The sequence below is a fragment of the Ictidomys tridecemlineatus genome, chromosome 7 (assembly GCF_052094955.1).
Source record: "Ictidomys tridecemlineatus isolate mIctTri1 chromosome 7, mIctTri1.hap1, whole genome shotgun sequence".
Classification (NCBI taxonomy): Eukaryota; Metazoa; Chordata; class Mammalia; order Rodentia; family Sciuridae; genus Ictidomys; species Ictidomys tridecemlineatus.
In genome coordinates, this window is record NC_135483.1 from 143,257,657 (window position 1) to 143,276,228 (window position 18,572).

The 18,572-nt window shown below is 37.8% G+C and overlaps 1 protein-coding gene, 1 long non-coding RNA gene and 1 other non-coding gene across 4 annotated transcripts; 2 read left to right on the forward strand and 1 right to left on the reverse strand.

Moving 5' to 3' along the window:
* Positions 1–490: 490 nt before the first annotated feature.
* On the forward strand, positions 491–18,155 carry LOC144365568 (uncharacterized). 2 transcript variants are annotated; one of them, XR_013424155.1, is made up of 4 exons: positions 491–733; positions 11,324–13,418; positions 15,527–15,758; positions 16,750–18,155. It is a non-coding gene; the product is annotated as an uncharacterized LOC144365568 (long non-coding RNA). The 2 variants fall into 2 exon arrangements; XR_013424154.1 differs by having other exon boundaries at positions 11,324–15,758.
* Positions 10,059–12,978, reverse strand: Atp5mc3 (ATP synthase membrane subunit c locus 3). The gene is made up of 4 exons (XM_005324623.5): positions 12,861–12,978; positions 11,630–11,707; positions 10,816–11,009; positions 10,059–10,320 (listed from the first exon to the last, which is right to left on the reverse strand). Exons 1-4 carry the CDS (start codon positions 12,897–12,899, stop codon positions 10,206–10,208), a joined length of 426 nt encoding a protein of 141 aa, XP_005324680.1. The 5' UTR covers positions 12,900–12,978; the 3' UTR covers positions 10,059–10,205.
* On the forward strand, positions 17,006–17,110 carry LOC120883799 (U6 spliceosomal RNA). Its single transcript, XR_005725995.1, has one exon. It is a non-coding gene; the product is annotated as a U6 spliceosomal RNA (small nuclear RNA).
* Positions 18,156–18,572: the final 417 nt, after the last annotated feature.

The following is an 18,572-nucleotide window of genomic DNA, read 5'->3' on the forward strand; positions in this document are numbered from 1 at the left end:
GGATGAGAAGCGGGGGGTGGGGACTACGGTGAGCGACGTCGCCATGTTAGCGCCTTCTTTCTCCGTATCCCTATAGTCTCCAGTCCTGCGGCCCTCTCCCCATTACTACTCACCTTTCCAGGTCACTTATTCATGATCCTTTCCGTCACCCGGGAGCCCGGAGCGCAGCCGTGTTTACAAACTACCCCTGGAGGAAAGGGCTGAACCACACTTTAAAGGCCACGGGCTCCCACAGGCTTCCGTCCTCTCTCGCGAGAACGGACTGACAACCCGTCTCCCCGCCCTACTCCCGGCATCCCCCCTTTCTTCTCGCGCCCCTCCCCTCCACGCACACGCCCCTTCTTGCCTTTCCTCAGAGGGAGTGCCTCCGGGTCAGGTGATTCCGTCAGGCTTAGGGAAGGGGGCGGGTCCTCCGGAAGGCGGATAGTGAGAGGGCGGGAACCAAAGAATACTTGGACGCTGCTGAATGGACAAGCAGCCTGAAGGGCGGGAAGCTGCTCTGGAGGGGGAGGGAACAGAGGGCCTAAAGAGCGTAGTCTGAAGCCAGGGGGCTGCGGAACAGTGTGATTGGCAGCCAGCCAGAGGCTGCGAGGTGCCGCTGCGCGGGTGGAGGTGGCTGTGGAGGGCACCGGAGGAAGTTCGCGGTGAGGGAAAGAAAGGTGAACTCTGGAAAGGCTGCAAGTGACTGCAGTGAAGGCACGAAGTGTCCTCCAAGCCCATCCCTGAGACTTGGGTATTAACGTTTCTTGTCACTTCCCAGCCTTTTTTCTAGGGATATGGGTAAAATGTAAGGAGGCGCGCCCCTAAACCCACCCCAGGCACCCCGGAATCTTGAGATGGGAAGCTTCTGTTAAACTGGTTTGGGAGGGCCAGTTTTGCCAGTAATCCTCACACCCCAACAAAAGAAAAACCGAAACCGACACGTCTAAAAAAAGAAAAAAGATCAGTTCTAAGTAGAAAAGAAAAAAACTGTTGTTCTAAATTGGTTTTGCTCAAATTTTACTAAGCTAAAACTGGTCCTGATTCTTAGGAGTTTTTCCCAGCACCAAGTGCGGTGTATGATATTAGCATATGATTAGGCTTGGTACCATAATTTAAAACAATGCAACAACCTATTTCTGAGAAAATACTTTATATAATGGTGTGTCCTATTTTGTCAATCATCTTTTACTTGGTTATAGATAAAATATATCCATTTCAGTAATGATCATGTCAATCTTTTATAATTTAAGTAATCTCATTGATGATTTAAAGAGGACCAAAGAACACCACATTAGAATATCGCACAAAAATGGCACTCTTCCAACATACTATTCTCCTGCGTACTAGGTTGTTCAATGCCTAAGAAATGTCTGGTAAGTTTGAAAATAATTTTTTAAAAAATGGGCCAGAAAGATCATTTGATTAATGTTATAGGACAAAAGAGAGCATCTTTACAACTCGATTTGACACAGATACGCTCCTTAAAGCACAGAAAAAGTATGCTGTTGAAAAATATTTCTTTTTAATATTGTTTTATGATTCTCTATACAAATTAAAGATCTCAGAGTTAATTGTAGGGATATTGGTTGTTCAACAAATAGGCACAAGTTGACAAATGTGATTGGGAACACTGAAAATTTGCAATAATTATCAAAAAAAAAAAACAAGCTTTTTTCAATGCCTTGTTTTTTCCATTTGTTAAAGGTTGATTTCTAGCTTATAACAGAATTATTATATCTAGTCACAAAATGCACTCTCAATCTTTCCACATCAAAGTGAAACAAATTGTTAGAAGAGTTTGAGGAAGAGTATTTAAGAGTTAATGAACCTGCAGTTCAATAATGATATCTGGCATGAAAGTGAAACTCTAATGGCATTGGACCTTTTAATAGGTTTCTGGCTTGTATACATGTATGTGAGCCAATTCAATCTTCTTTTAAAACCAATTTTAATTACTCGAGAAATATGACAGAAGCCAAATTATTAACACTGTTTAGTTCTTAAAATTAAAGCACCATCTTATAATATCAGTAACATCGCAGTAGTGTTAGTGTAGTATAACACTAATTGTATCAGCAAAACATCGTCTGCTCAGATTACTTATGGTGAAAATGATAAACAAAAATATGTGATTGACAGATCACAAATAGTTAGGTATAGAAAACATTCACTCAAATGGTGCTTCTCTCCATCTGACAAAATATCTGAGGAAAAAGAACTATAAACTTAAGGCATTTCAAAAAAACTTTGAGTCAATTGGAGTAATTTTTAAATAAAAGTGTTTTTCCATTTGTATATATTAAAAATTTTGAATTAATTTCTCCAGTTTGATTTATTTTTATTTTCAGTTGGCAATACCTCTTATATTTAATTTTTTCTCCTTATTCCTCCTTCAATCTGCAGTCAAATAGTTAATTATCCACACAATGCACTAGATGTTATTGTGTTTGTTTTGGGTACTGGGCATTGAACCCAGAGGTGCTCAATCACTGAGCCACATCTCCAGCCCTTTTTTTAATTTTTTATTTTGAGACAGGTTCTCACTGAGTTGCTGAGGCTGTCCTTGAACCTGTGATCCTCCTGCCTCAGTCTCCCAAGTTGCTGAGATTACAGGTGTGCACTACCGTGTACATAACTTTTAAAGTTATTATTTTTGCAGTCAGGGGATTGAACCCAGGGTCTATGCATCTAAGGCAAACACACTGCTTCTACAATACATCCCAAGCCCTCAAGAAATGTTTTTAAAAATTCTTTTGTGCTAGCATGCCTGTAATCCCAGTAGCTCAGGAGGCTGAAGCAAGAGGATCACAAATTTAAGGCCAGCCTCAGCAAAAGTGAGCCACTCACATCACTGAGGTGAGACCCTGTCTCTAAATAAAATACACAATAGGGCTGGGAATGTGGTTCAGTTTTTTTGTGCTCCTGAGTTCAATCTGGTACACCCCCCCAAAAATTATTTTAGGAGTTTTTATTAGATAGGAGAAGAACTATTTATTAACATGAATAGTACTCTGATCTATTTTGAAAATTCAGTTTTAGCTATTTTTTTAAGAGAAATAATGCTTAAAGTGAGAAGAAATAAAGGTGTTGAGGGAAAAACATGGAAACATGCAAGAATGTTATTTGTATGAATTAGCAACCCGGCAGTAAGCAAAGTGACTCACTTTAGCTATATACTTCTAGCTAAATTACTATAGTTTTTCTACAAAGAGAAAAGCTAGATGAATGTACTCAGTTCTGATCCCATTAACCTGTACAGCTCAGTAATCCAAATCCTCATAAAATTCTTCCTTTCCATTTTTCTTTTTTAGTTCCTCATCTTCAATATCCCCAATAGTCCTAAAGTTCTCTGAAATCTTCTGTTTACAAATGCAGAAAACTTCTGGGCTCCTTTGCTTGTCTAATGGTTCCATAAATGCATCCACCCAGTTTATTTTTAGGAGAATTAGTGAATTTCCTTTAAGAACCCAGCATGAAATGATGCTCAGTGTATACATATGTATTTCATTTTTTGTCATGTCCTCTATGTTCATGCTTTCTATTTTTCTTATTTGGTGTCCTGATATAAATGTACTGATGTGTCTGAAATATGATTATGTGAGTGTATATTGATAGCCTCTTTTGTAAGTGCCTCAGGACATTGTTTTTCTCATGGATGTTCCAGATATCAGAGCTTACATCTATTAATAATTGCAAAATGTATATATAAACAACAAAAATAAAGTTTTGTAACAAAAGTAAAATTCATGATTTATGGATAAAACTAGCATCCCTTAGATACTAAAAAGGCTGTTTGAAGAACTCATTTCAGTCATGAAAATGTTCATTACTAAATACCATAAGAACTCATGGTTGCTTCTAAATGCTCTCAGAACCTTCCAAATACCATGGAACGAACGTGGTATTTCAACCTTAATTGGAAGTATGACAGGGCTGTCAATCCATTAATCTATTATTGCTCATTAAATTTTACTATAATTAATTTATAAAACAGTCTCTGTTTATCTGCAGCTAAACAAAACAAAAATACTCCAGCGCCTCTTGTGTCTGCCTTATACAACTAGTTTCAGGTTCAGAGAAAGAATTTCCACATTTTTATGGTATCCTCAAGATGTAATCCCATGCAGTGGATTGGCTGGGATTTTACCAGTGGGATCAAGACAAGTGTATGTGACGTGATATGAAGAGTTGGAGCAAGTGAGGCATGACTCCTCACTTGATAATGGAGAGATGAGATACGAACTATGTGGTCCAAAACATTTCAGTTGATTTTTTGGTGGCTTCTACATCATAACAGATTTTCTTTTCTTGCCCATTGCTGAAATTGCTGAAGTGGCCTGTTTCAGTTAATTCTCAGCACCTGGCCTTACTATGTATGGTTTTTTTTTCAGAACATTTCAAGCACAGGGATATCCACTCTCCAACCCAAATCATTGTTTCTCAAAATAGTTTATAATGAATGGTGTGTGGCATTGTGGAGAAAAAAGAACTGTGTTTATCTTCAAATCTTAACAGTTAGCTTATAAGACCAGAATGGAATTTAAAGGTCTTGTTTTCATCCTTGATAACAGTGTCCCCTTTCACCTCTTATATAACTCACCAGAAAGAGAGGTTGTCATTATATTCTGCTCCCCACACATTCTGAAGTTGTCAATAAAAGCAGATGGAGGGGCTGTAGGTCAGTGTTAGAGCGCTTGCCTCACATGTGTGAGGCACTGGGTTCAATCCTCAGCACCACATAAAAATAAATAAATAAAGGTATTGTGTCCACAAAAAAAAAAATTAAAAAAATAAAAGCAGATGGAACCATTCCTAGTATAGTGTGTTCTGGCATTCCACTGTCTACCTTCATGGCTCTCCATAAAAAGTCTATCACCGTAAGGCCCATTATAACAAAATCATGAATTATTATTGTAGAAACCAAGGAGTCTCTCTGGTTATATGGATCAGACCCTCCTTGGACTAACACACTACTCTTTTCAGTTATCCTGTGTTGGACACAACCTCTGAGATGAACTGTCAACTGAATGTCTCTTTACTCATAAAGCATCATTGTTTATTGAGCATGATCATTCCAGGCACTGCTCCTGGCTCTGAGGCTACAACTAAATAAGACAAAAGTTCCTTAAATAGACTGTTGGGGAGTACATCAACAATAAGAATTTAAATAATGTGAAGTACTATGGTGGAAATAGAGCAGGGTGTGATAATGTGCAATGTAAATTTGCTCTTTTTATACAGCTTCAGAGTAGCAGACATTTTAGGAAACTCTAGAGAGGTGGAAAAATTCTGTGAGCTCTTCTTTAGATAGTGTCCAACAGTTGAGATACACCAGCCAACCTATGTAGATGTTTGAGGAAGCAAACCTTGGGGCTCAACTCGAAGAGATCCTAGAATCTTCATAGCTGGGAAGTGCTAACTGTTGTTGAAAAGTAGCCACTGCCAATAACTATGGGTCCTCCCAGGAGTCTCTGTCAAGATCAGTTGTAGGATGCTAGCTCATACTAATAAGAGGAACAACTCAACGCCCTTGGGTTTATGAGTCACTCTTGATTTTGGGTCTATCAATTCCTCTTCACTATTTAAGCTCCTTTGAGAAAAAAGTATCTTAAGTTACTAAACATCTCAGAATAGATACATTATTTATGTCAAATCAGGATAAAAACAAATTATTGCCAGGAAATTAGGTCAATTGTTTATGGTTGAAAGAATGTGAGCTACTGAGAGATAGGTTTACCCTCAGTTTATAAAATTGACCTCTACAGAGTTTTAAGTGCAATGACATGTATTAGAACCTGTCTTTCTCACTGAAAGATTAGACCAGTTGTTCTCAAAATTTTGGTTTGGGGATGCTGGGCCCTAAAATAACATATAAATAGTATTTTTTAAAAAACTACACGTTGCAGAACAAAAATAGAATGGCATCTTTTTTCATTTTTGTAAGTTGCTATGTCATGCTTAATAGAAACTGCTGCATTCTTGTATTTGTTTCTGCATTTGATCTGTCTGTTGTGGTATGATGTTTTGAAGTACATAACAAAAATCTAGACTCACAGCTATGTAGGTAGGAAAGAGTCTTGAGACCCCTCAGAAGTCATTAGACCACACTTTGAGAATCATCAAGTTAGCCAAATATTCCAATGCAGGAGGAAAAAAGCTCCCAAATGAATGAGTTAACAGTTTTAAAAGTTAAGGAGTCTGAGTCATGACATGCTGGGAATTGCAGTATTCCAGTACAGTGCTTCTCAAAGTTTAGTATGTACACAAATCTCCTGAGATCCTTATTAAAATGCAGATTCCACTTGTATAATAAACAAGATAAAACTCTTGTTTAAAATTATATAAAAATACAAAATTCATCATTTCCCCAAATCAGTTTTGTCCTTGTTACCTTTAACTTACACTACAAATCAAAGCATTGGCCTAGGCCCGCTTTACCTCTCAGCAAAGCTACTATAGTAATCATTGGTCATTGCTGACTCCCAGATTGGTCTAATTAACCTTTCTGAAACACAGCTCTAAACTTTCAATGGCTGCCTGTGGTCACATGAATACAATCTATACAAAATTTGACCCCAATCTACCTTTTAATCTCACATTACTTCCATCCTATGCCAAGCAATGCTGTTTTTTGCCCCCCCTCCCATACCAATGTGAAAGATAAAGAGGGCCTATCTAGGATTTGGCATTGAGTATTATAAAGAGGACTGCAAAAGTAGTGTCAATAGAATTCAATGCTTAGATCTCCAGGAAGAGTCAGGAGATGAGAACTTATGCATTCCCTATAGTAGATGAGTGCTATTCCCTGTACTAGAAGCTTTCTGTATACTGTCATTTAGTCTTCATGACCTACCTTTATTTATGCTATTCATTAGCCAAGATACTCTCTTCTCCTGGCTTATCCTCATTATATAGTTCCTCAAAGTTAATCTTAAATTATAGACAAATAGCACTTTTTCATATGATCATTTTATTGAAATATTATTGAATTTGCATGCATGTATAGTGTTCCTAGCTAAATAAGATTTTCTCTTTAGTTCAAAGACAAGATTTCATGCTGAAATCTATATTTTGAATGAATCCCAAAGACATAAAATGCCTCAAGGAACAACAATCTGGGTAAATATGGTTGAATTGGTAGCCTATCACCCTAGAGTACTCTTGCCCATTGGAGTTTTTAAATAAGCCAACTACAAAGGAAAATTATTTCATGTTTGTTTGGTGTTGAAATTAACATCTCTGTCAGCCTCTGTTCAGAAACAAGTAAGTTAGTAACATTTCATTTACCATTTACCATTAGTATTTATTAGCAAAGCTCAAAAAACTAAGGAAGGTAGTATTTGCTATAAAAATAGTGAATAAATGTTTCTGCTGACACAGTTGATATATTCTAGTTACATACTTCCAATGTCAGAAATCTGTTACAAGAAAAAATAAAATGTAAATTAAAGGATATATGCCAGGATAATTGGAACTTCAATGCAGTATTTGGTTTCTCCATCTAGGTAAAATAAATAGCCTATAGTTATATTTCTAAGTTACACTATTTTCTACTCATCCCCAGTCCCCGCCCAGTAACCTGGGGACCACTTAGCCACAGCTTCGGTATTTATTTACTTATATACTGGGGATTCCCTCAGCTGTGGGATCTCTTCCAAGAAACCTGTTCTAGAATCAGTTTCAAGGTTTCTGAATAACCAAGCCAATACCAAGAGTAGGTCATTAACCAAGACTGATTGATTAATTTAAAATGAACATGGAACAAAGGACGAGATAATTGAAGTATTTCCCTATTTTTTTTAACGTGTGGATTTTACTATGTATTTTGTTACATAGGTTTTTAATTGTAGTAAAATACACGTAAAATTTGTCATATTAGCTTTTATTTAATTGTACATTTCAGCAACCTTCTAAATGACTGTTGTGCAATCATCAGTTTAACATTTTTGTCACACTCCAAAATGAAATCCCATGTCCTTTGAGTGGTTATGCCCATTTTCCCTTCCCCCTAGTAACAACTAACAGGCTTTGTCTCTATGGATTTGTCTCTTCTGGGTATTTTTATAAAAATGAAGTCATGGGCTGGGGATGTGGCTCAAGTGGTAGCGCGCTCGCCTGGCAAGCGTGTGGCCCGGGTTCGATCCTCAGCACCACACAAAGATGTTGTGTCCGCCGAAAACTAAAAAATAAATATTAAAAATTCTCTCTCTCCCCCCTCTCTCACTCTTTAAAAAAAAAAAATGAAGTCATACATCCATGGCTTTTTTGTTTCTGGCTTCTTGCATTTAGGTTTAGCCTCTATTAGTACTTTATTTTTTATGGTTGTATAATACTCTTACTATATGGAAATACCACATTCTGCATGACTATTCATCAGGTGATAGACATTTGGTTGTTTCCACTTTTGGGCTATTATGAATAGTACTATGAACATTGTGTAGAATTTTTTTTTATTGGTATCATCAATTGAACCCAGGGACACTCAACCACTGAGCCACATCCCCAGCCCTTTTAAAAATATTTTTTTAGATACAGGGTCTAGCTGCTTAGGGCCTTGCTAAATTGCTGAGGCTGGCTTAAAATTCCTGATCCTCTGGCCACAGCCTCCCAAGCTGCTGGGATTATAGTCACGTGCCACCATGCCCAATGTGGAGAAATTTTTGTTTGAATACCTATATTCAATTCTTTTGGTTACACACCCAGGCATGGAATTATTAAAAATTCTACTTACATTGTTGAGTTCAAATACTGGATAATGCTGTTCAAGAAAATAGTCTAGGCTTCAAGAATCTTGCATTTGATATAGACTACATGATTACTCAACTAAATGTGTAGTTGTGGTAGCTCTAGCAGTCTTCACCTTTTTTATTTGGCAGTTTTGGGGATTCAACCCAGGAGTTGCTCTAGCACTGACATGTCCCCACCAACCTCCCCTCTCCATTTTTTAATATTTTGATAGGGTTTCACAAAATTGCAGTGGCTGATGTCGAACTTGAGATCCCTTCTAAATCACTGGGATTAGAGGTGCATGTCATTCATGTCTAGCCCTCACTTCACTTTATGTAAAGTAGCAATATATGGAAAGGTAGTGATTCTCAAAAAGTATGCACAAAAATTACCTAGGATGTCTTTTAAAACAAGAACCCTAGGGGCTGGGGTTGTAGCTCAGTGGTAGAGAGTGCTTGCCTTTTAAGCGTGAGGCCCTGGAGTTCGATCCTCAGCACCACATAAAAATAAATAAAGATATTGTGTCCATCTATAACTAAAAAAAATATATTTAAAATAATAATAATAATAAAAAACAAGAACCCTAGGTGATTTCTTAGGTAGTCTTTCCACCATGTTTCAGAAATTCTTGTATCTGACTATTTTTTTCTCAGTTGATATCAAATTAGGAAAAGAGAAGTAAATGGGTATAATGCAGCTTTCCTTCAAACACACCCTGACAATAATAAATAATATGATGGTACACTTTATTTGCTAGGGGAAAGACTCTTATAATAGCACCACTTTCTTCCTTAAAAGTCTGACCAAGGAGTGACATGCAATGTTAGAAGCAAGGTAATGGTGAACCAAGTGTCACTTCCAGGACTCCCACTACTAACATGCTAACAGTAGCGATAAACATTGCTTTAGCAGCTTTTGGCTTTTAAAGATATAACCAATTCAGTTCACTTCTTGATAATTTATTTTTAATAAGAAACTAGCTGCCAGATGATTGACTCCCTTTCTTAGATAACAGATGGTGGTTCATTACAATTACTTAATGTGAGATTTACTAAAAAATAAAAATCTCATTCCTTTCCAGTTTGTTTTCAAGTCCTATCCTGTTTTCATTAGTACATTTCATAGAAACTCAAAGGACTAAAATACTTCTCCTTATATGAATAAACAAAAGGCCCATGAATTACAATGTGCAGAACACTATATAAAAGAATTTCCATAAAAATTACATTAGGCTCTTTTTTTAAACCATGAGACTACTACTATAGCTTCCTCCAAATTGGATGGCATCTGCCTGAATGCATCTTCTTTGTGATGATCTAAATTTAGGTAAGTACAAATCACAGCAAAAATTAAAGTTTTCATCTTTAATGAAATGACTTTGGAAATAACGTACACTTCCATGACACCAACACTACAGTTTTTCGGAGTCACAGTAAGATACACAGAATTACATCCATAATTACTATGAATGCCAACATTTCAAGCAGTAATTTCTGTTACATGGCAAACAAGATCAAGAAAGCGACCATCAAACAAAAGAGACCCATAGCTTCAGACAAGGCAAATCCCAGGATAGCATAGGAGAACAGCTGCTGCTTCAGCGAAGGATTTCTAAAAGAGATACAACACATATGACTGTTACTTTGATATATTAACTTTAACATACTTGGTAAATGTTAAAGAATCAAATTACTAGTGTGGTGATCTTATAAACTGGAAAGTCCACCTAAAGGGTATTTGCCTAGGTCTCTTTTGCTTCTTTCTACTCTTTGCCCCAACCTTAATCATAAGGCATAAAGGTAGGTAACTATCTGTATATCAAATTATTTGTTTTGTCAATGCTAAGGATTAAACCCATGGCATTTGCAAGCAAGGCAAGTGCTCTACCACTGAACCACATCCCTAGTCCTTCTGTAGGTCAGTTTACATTAATTTGAGTCCTGACATTTTTCTTATCCTTCTGGTTAAGTGAGATAATGGATATAAAGCTACAAAATAAAACATTAGATACACAGTGGGCACTTAATATAAAGAGTTACTATTATCCTCCTAGCTTTCTAAGTTTCCAACTATTTCTTTTAACTTATTAAAGTATAGAAATGATACCTGGCATAACCAATGATAAGGCTGCCAAAGACTGTTCCAATACCAGCACCAGAACCAGCCACTCCTACTGTTGCAGCACCTGCACCAATAAATTTGGCAGCAGTATCAATGTCTCTGCTGATTACACTGGTCTGAAACTCCCTTCGGATTAGCTGACGTTCACCATTCTGGGCCTCATTAAAAACTGTAGAGCCCTAGAGAACAGGAAGTAAAAGCAAAGGTCAAATCAGTAGTCACAATTATTTTAATTATTGTACTGTCAAAATGATAACTATTTCACTGTATTGCAGCTGAGTATGAACAGTGGTATTGCACAACAGAAATATAAGAGCTTAGAATAATTCTAAACTTGTAGAATACTGAAAATAACATCTATACATTATAAAGTTGTTAAAAATTAAGAAACAGATATAAATATGCTTTGTGTAGGAGGTAAAGGGGTGTACTCAGGTGAACCCTACCACTGAGTTAAATTCCTAATCCTTTTTATATTTTATTTTTGAGACAGGGTCTTCCTAAATTGCTGAAGTTGGCCTCAAACTTGTGATCCTCCTGCCTCAGCCTTCCAAGTCACTGGAATTTCAGGTGTGTGCCACCAAGCCGGGCTAAATATGCTTTTTAATACAACAGGTTTCTCAGTAACTGTGACTATTATAATCTTATATATTGGTAACTCAAAACTAGAGGTTTACATATATTTTTGGATAAAAGAGTAGAAAAAGACTGCCCTCAAACCAATAGTAATGAGACCCCCAGCAAAACTGTTAAGATTTATTTGGTAGTGTTATCTAATTTCTATTACTACTACTCTTACCTTTCCAGGTCTAGTCTCTGGTCGAGATAACACTGATACAGAAATTGGTCTGTAAGCAACTCTGGATCCAGCTCGGATCTATTAATGAAAAGATTCCAAGTATTAGAAATGCAGACAATACTTCAATGACCTTTCTTGTACCATGAGTTCTAAGAAAGCATGTATTAAAAAAGGATTAGATACATATCTATCTGTATTAACTCTTATCTTGACTGCTTGATCATTTTCAATACATGAAGCAATTTTAATAAAGTTTCATGCTAATAAAATTGCAGACTTGCTCCATAGTTTATAATTCTCTGAAAAAAAAAAATTCTAAGAACAATTAGTTTAAAAGAATGAGTACTGGGCCAAATATTTCAATTATTGTAGTGCCTCAATTCAAGGAACACCCCACACTCTTTGTGAAGTTTACATGGATTAACAGGTATATTAGAAGAGTCACTAATATAAAGTTATCATTTAAAATAGCACAACAGTTACTATGAACTCCCACTATTTCCAGGATGCCAACTAATTATAAAATTACACAAGAATTTAAGCAATTTTACATCAGTTTAATAATCAGTGAATCTCTCATCATAAGGGCATACTCTAGTCCGGCTTCTCTGCCCTTGAGTGTCCATTACACTAAGGTCACAGAAAACCCTTTCAAAACCAAGACTTGATTCTCTAAGACAAATCCTCCAGATTTAGACTTCACCTAAGGCCTCCGAAATGGTTATAGAAATAATATCCCAGCGACAGAAAGACTTTGGTTTCCCCCACCGCCTTTCTCCACCCACGCACAGTAAGGCAAAGTCCCTCCCTCTGCAGCAGCAAGTATGACCTACAGACAAGCACTGGAGAGCGCTGCTGCGGGGAACTAGGCCTCAGCGTCCCCCTCCTTTGCCCCCAGTTTTCCAACCATAGAGTCCACCACAGCCCGACTGAAGTGGTGGGGGAGGGGCATTCCAGGTGGAAGAGCAAGGAGGATTTGACCTACACAAAGTGAGGCCTGACCGCTAGGCCTGGGCTGCTCTTCCCCGCCCTAATGGAGGAGGTCTGAGGTCTGAAATGTCCCAGGATTTAGGAGGAAGGCAAGAAAAGGGCATCAAGTTAAGGGGTGCGGGGACTGCTGTTCTTGGGAGGGCGGTGTGCCCCGCCCGCAGGTTGCCCCATTCAATAACCGCGGACTCTCCAGGCCCGCAGTCCTGGCCCTCGGTCCCCCGGCCCAGCCAGGGCTACACACCAGAGCGGGGGTGCAGGCGAGCTTGGCGCAGGCGAACATCTTAGACTCCTTGGGGCGGCGGGGTTGGAGGATCTAGGTGACAGGCGACGTGGGCTCCTCTCCCGCTTCCTCTCTGCGGAGGCAAACAGGCTTAAGGTCATGTGCTCTCCAGGGGCCTGTCCTTCCCACCCAGGCCCCAAGGGCCCCCATGCACGCCGTCAGCTTGGGCCTCGTGCCCAGCTAAGCAACAGCAGAATGAATGGGTCCCTTCTGGGCGCTGCTCCACCCTGGCCAGGCCCGGCTTCCGCGCCCTCCACTTACCTTCCCAGGAGGTGGCGGCGGCAGCGGCGGCAGAGGTCGAAGGAATGGGGCTGGGCGCGCAGGCGCGGGACGGCTCTTATCCTCGCCACAGCACCCGGATGGAGAAGGCGGAGTGTCGGGTGCACAGGGGAAGACGCTCAAGGTCACTTTGTAACAACTTTATTCGTAGCCAGCTGGGAAGGACAACCCTAGCCTTCCGGTGAAGGGCTGGGGAGATAACGATATTCAAGACTAGCGCTGAAATTGCGGACCCAACAGGTGTTTCACTTTTGATCTGGCGGGATGATAGTGGGGCTTTTTTTTTTTTTTTTCACATTCACACTTTGTGAGATTTGGTCTTTTACCAGTTGCTACTTCTCTTTAGTAGAAAGGTCTCCTTCCCGATCATTCTTCTCTGTGAAAAGGGGAAGGGGAATGGCGGTGGGCGGGGGGTGTTCATTTACTACTTGACAAAAAATTAGTGAAGCTATTTCTTTCAAGGAACCTGGAAAAGGGTTCCATAAGTATGGTTAATTTTCTAGCTGAAAGAGGGACGAATTCAGGGATTATATTGTTATTGCATGTAGAGTTTAGACTAAAGCCACTTATTTTACCATCTACTTTTGGTAACTTTGGACAAATAATTTTCTTCAGATGGAAGCAGATATCTCAGAAAAACGACTTTTACTGAATTTCTCGTGTTGTTATTAGATCCTTGAATTATGTAAACTTAATTTCATAATTTTAATAAATGATACCTGGAAGTGATACAAGTCCACAAGAAAGTTTACACATTCAGGCGCTGAGAATGTAGTTCAATGGTAAAATACTTTCCTACCACGAGTGAGGGCCTGAGTTTTACCCCCAGCACTGCAAAAGAAAACAACAAGAAAAACAAAAACAAAAAAAACCCTCAGGATGTACAGCTAAACTAAAGTACACTGAACTTTGCCTAGAGCCCTAGCATGAAAAAAACATGAATCAAGAAAATCAACCTATAGCAATATAGTTAGCACAAAGATGCAATATCATCTACCAGCAATACTGGGGAGAAACCCTTAGAATTGAAACATGAAAAATAAGTAAGTCTTTACTGATCCAACATCAGACGCAAATTGTTGAAAATAACATGAATGCTAATATTTATTCTCAGTCTTTGCCCATAAAATAGAGATAATTCACATGTGCAGTTCAACAAGTGATTATTAGTAGTTTCTCACATAATTCTAACCTGAAGTATTGTGTCGTCTCTATGTTATCTACAGTAGAAAAAGCAGCAAGGCCCTATACGTCAACAATAGATCCTCTATAGGATAAATTATTCTAGATATATTTGTGTGCTAAGTTGGATTAAGTACCATTCCTGCCTCTTTAGCACAAAAATAATAGCAGGAATTTTTTTGAAGAGGAGCAGGAGAGAAGCTTGGATCCCTTACAGGGCTGATTACAAATTACCTATGGACTAGATACCTATGGCAGGGAGAGACTTAAGTTCTGAAGCTCAGCTCACATAGTTTTATGATTCCATAGCTCTAGTCAAGCCTTCCCAGTAACAGAACTGAGCCATCCCAAATGAACTTTACCCAAATTCCTGACACAGAGTCAAGAGCAATAAAAGGGTCATTGTTTGAAGTTATTAAATTTTAGGGTAGTTTGTTACAAAATAATAGATACATGACAGATAGATCTCTGTTCCTGGTTAAAAAATAACAAACTTCTCTGATTCCCTTACAGTTAGGAATGCTGAGGGAGGGTGTGATAGGAGAACTGAGGTTTTTTGACAGCACCCCTAAGACATAGATTCAAATTGATCATTTCTTTGTTTCATTACCTTTTCTTTTTCCTGCTTGGAATATGGATGCAATGCTGGGAAGTGAAGCAGCAATCTTGCAACAATGACAACAAAAGTCATACATTAAAGATGGGGAACCTCAGAACTAAAGGAACCTCAGTTTTTAATTTTTTTTTAAATAGCTACAACAGCTCTTAACTAAGTATTTATGAATTTACATTACATGAAAAAATAAATCTTTATTCAGTTAAGCCACTGAGGTCGGTTTTTGTTATATATACCTGAATACAACCCTACCAATATATAATTCTATAAATTTACATCTCTGAAGCTCATTGGTCTTTGTACTGTGATTACAGCTTAAGTGGCTTCTTCCCATATAATTCACATTAATTTGCATCTGTCATTTCTTTCTTATTCAATGATGTATCTGCTGGAACCATCAAGACAGAAACCATACTTGTAATTTGAAGAGGAAAAATTCAGTGTAAAAGTTGCTAACCAGTGAGGGGTGTTTAATTACTAAAAGGCATAGAGTGGCTCTATGGGATACAGTGGTAATAATATAGGTACACCTACTACTTATGTCTGTCAGAGAGTGAACAGCAAGCAAGAAACATATTTAGAGAAGAGGGCTTGGCTGCCAAAGGAATGTGTGTGGTCCACCCGTGATAAAGAAACTTGCTGGAAGTGTGGACCAGACTGGTTCATGAAGACTGCTGAGGTGAATACCGCCAGGCATCCCTTACAAACTGATGCACTAGCTGCGCACACCAAACAGAATACCAGAAGGAAGGAGAGCTCTTTCCTTCTGCTCTGGTCTCCAGGTATTTAATTTAAAAAAAAATAACATTTTGCCAGTTCTCAAAATGCAGAAAATGCCTCCAGGATCCATCTCCAGAATAACAAAGCAGGGCAAAAAGAGTAGATTTGTAACCTAAGTTAATGATAAAATTCTCAAAGGCAGGGATTATGTCTGATTCATATTTGTGTCTTCCATGGCACATAATAAAAAGTGTTAAACATAGTATTCACTCAAATATTTGTTCAATAATAATATGTTCAAAGTTATTTGCAATAATTTTGTTCTCTTTGAACTAAGATTCAGTTTCTTGGTGCAAATTAGGATTACTTCTAGAATTTTCTTTTTTTTTAAATGGGTATTTCAAAATTTAAACATAGAGAACCCAATAAATACTTAAAATTTTGTGGTATGAGTTTATACAAAACCCCTGAACATTAAAAATAAAAAAAAAAAATCATGTGTGATGCTGGAGATCTAACTTAAGGTCTTGTACAGGCTAAGCATGTGCTTTACCAGCCTGCTTGAACTTTTCTTGTGTCTATGAAGGATTCTGTGTTTATACTCTCATGTGCCTGAAGAATTTATTAAAAACAATATTAAAGTCTTTTGTGGATAATTCCATGATACAGTAGAATATTGGCAGGAATGAAACATAAGTTGAACCAAATCTAGGCCCTAGACCTGCGTGTTTGGCTACAATTTCCTTTCATGTTTTTCAACAATGTCTTTGATCCACTCCAGGTAACTTACTCTCTCTAAAGGTACTTGGGATCTTCATGTTGTCTCTTTACTATGTAAGACTCTCCATGGTAGCACCTATTAAAGGCCATGTCCAGCTTCTGAATTTTTACCTATGTAAAATTTTATTTTTGTTTGTTTATTTATTTATTTATTTAGGTACTCAGGATTGAATGCAGGGATACTTTACCACTGAGCTACATGCCCAGTCCTTTTTAAATTTTATTTTCTTTCTTTTTTTAAAAATTTCTTAAAAATATTTATTTTTTTTTTAGTTTTCGGTGGACACAACATCTTTGTACGTGGTGTTGAGGATCGAACCTGGGCCGCACGCATGCCAGTCAAGCGCGCTACCGCTTGAGCCACATCTCCAGCCCCAAAATTTATTTTCTTGAAGTAGGATTTCCCTAAGTGCTGAGACTGGCATTGAACTTGGGCTTCTTCTGCCTCAGCCTCCTGAAAAGCTGGGATTACAGGCATGTGCCACCTTGCCTGGATAATATAAAATTTTAATGTAAAATTTTAGCCTTAGTGCTTGTGTCACCAATACATATAACAAAATTGTGGTGTTATAGAGAAGACTAGCATAGTCCCTGTGCAAGGATGTCACAGATTCATCAAATATTCCTTGTTTGCCTGCGTGTGGTGGCACACACCCTGTATTCCCAGTGGCTTGGGAGTCTGAGGCATGAGCAATTTAGCAAGACCCTGTCTCTAAAATATATATGTGTGTGTGTGTGTGTGTAAATATATATATATATATATATATATATATGTGTGTGTGTGTGTGTGTGTGTGTGTGTTTGTATGTGTATATATATATATGTATACACACACACATATATGTATGTATACACACACACACACACACACACATACACATATCGCTGGGGATGTGGCTCATTGGTGGAGAGCCCCTGGGTTCAATCCCCAGTACAAAAGAAAAAATATTCATATTTGTATACTATGCTACCATTTATCTCAGAAGTAGAAGAAGAGATATATTGTATCTAAGAAGTAGAGAAAATTTCAAAACTATTTTCTATACTTTAAAAAAAGGAGGTTTATAAGTAGCTATCTGTCTATGAGGGGAAGAATAGGTCAGAGGAAACAAAAAGAGAAGCTAGACTTCTTTGAATATACTTTGTAGATTTGAATTTGGAAACATGCAAACAATTTATTTACAAAAGTAATACTTTTTAAATCCATATAAAATAACAATAATGGAGCAAATTAATTTAACTATATGTAGTTGGTAGTGTAACTAAACTGGAAAAACAGAGTTTTATTGAAGGTATAAAAGGACATTCCTTATTTGCTCTGCTTCCTGCACACTGGCCTCCTTGCTGTTTCTCAAACAAGCCAACTGCACATCACCTCAGAAAGTGGCACTTTTTGTTCCTTCAGCTTAGATATTCGCTTGCTGCACACCTTCAGTTTATTTAGTTCTTTCCTCAAATATCACGTTTTAGGAGAAGCTTTCGTGGATCACCTATGTTGAATTTTCTTCATAACTCTTAGTGCTACCTGGCATAATTTGTTATTTGTTTATTTCTTGCATTAGACTGTTAGTCCACGAAGACAGGGATTTTGTTTTGTTCATTTTTGTATCCACCAGTCTAGAAAATGCTTGGCCTGTTAATAGGCATTCAATGAATTTTTGAGAAATGTTATTGTAAAAGGAAGAAACTATTAACTTTTTCTTTACACATCTCTATATTATTTGATGTTATTGTAAGCATAGAATTTCTGTAAAATAAAAAAGGAATGTTAGAAATGTTTTAATAATTGATAATAAAATTGATGCATGTATATTCTCCTCTCTGTTGTACTTACGCTAATTAAGCCAAAGGGAAACATGAATAAATGTTGAATTTCAGGTCTTGGTGATAGACTTGCATATACTTTAGGCAGAAACACTATCATGTACTCTTTGAATTAAGATTCAAAACCTTTTTTTTTTTTTTTGATACCTGGGATTGAATCCAGGACACTCACCCACCCAACCCCTTTTTCTATTTTTATTTAGAAACAGGATTACTAAGTTTCTGAGGCTGGCTTCAAACCTGAAATCCTCCTGCTTTAGCCTCCCAAGCTC

Bases quoted from the DNA above. Each gene is read 5' to 3' on its own strand.
- Atp5mc3 (XM_005324623.5), bottom strand. From the start codon at position 12,899: ATGTTCGCCTGCGCCAAGCTCGCCTGCACCCCCGCTCTG. The intron at 11,708-12,860 runs GTGTGTAGCCCT...TTTCATTAATAG, and splicing joins TCGCCTGCACCCCCGCTCTG to ATCCGAGCTGGATCCAGAGT. The intron at 10,321-10,815 runs GTATCATTTCTA...TATCTCTTTTAG, and splicing joins CTTATCATTGGTTATGCCAG to AAATCCTTCGCTGAAGCAGC.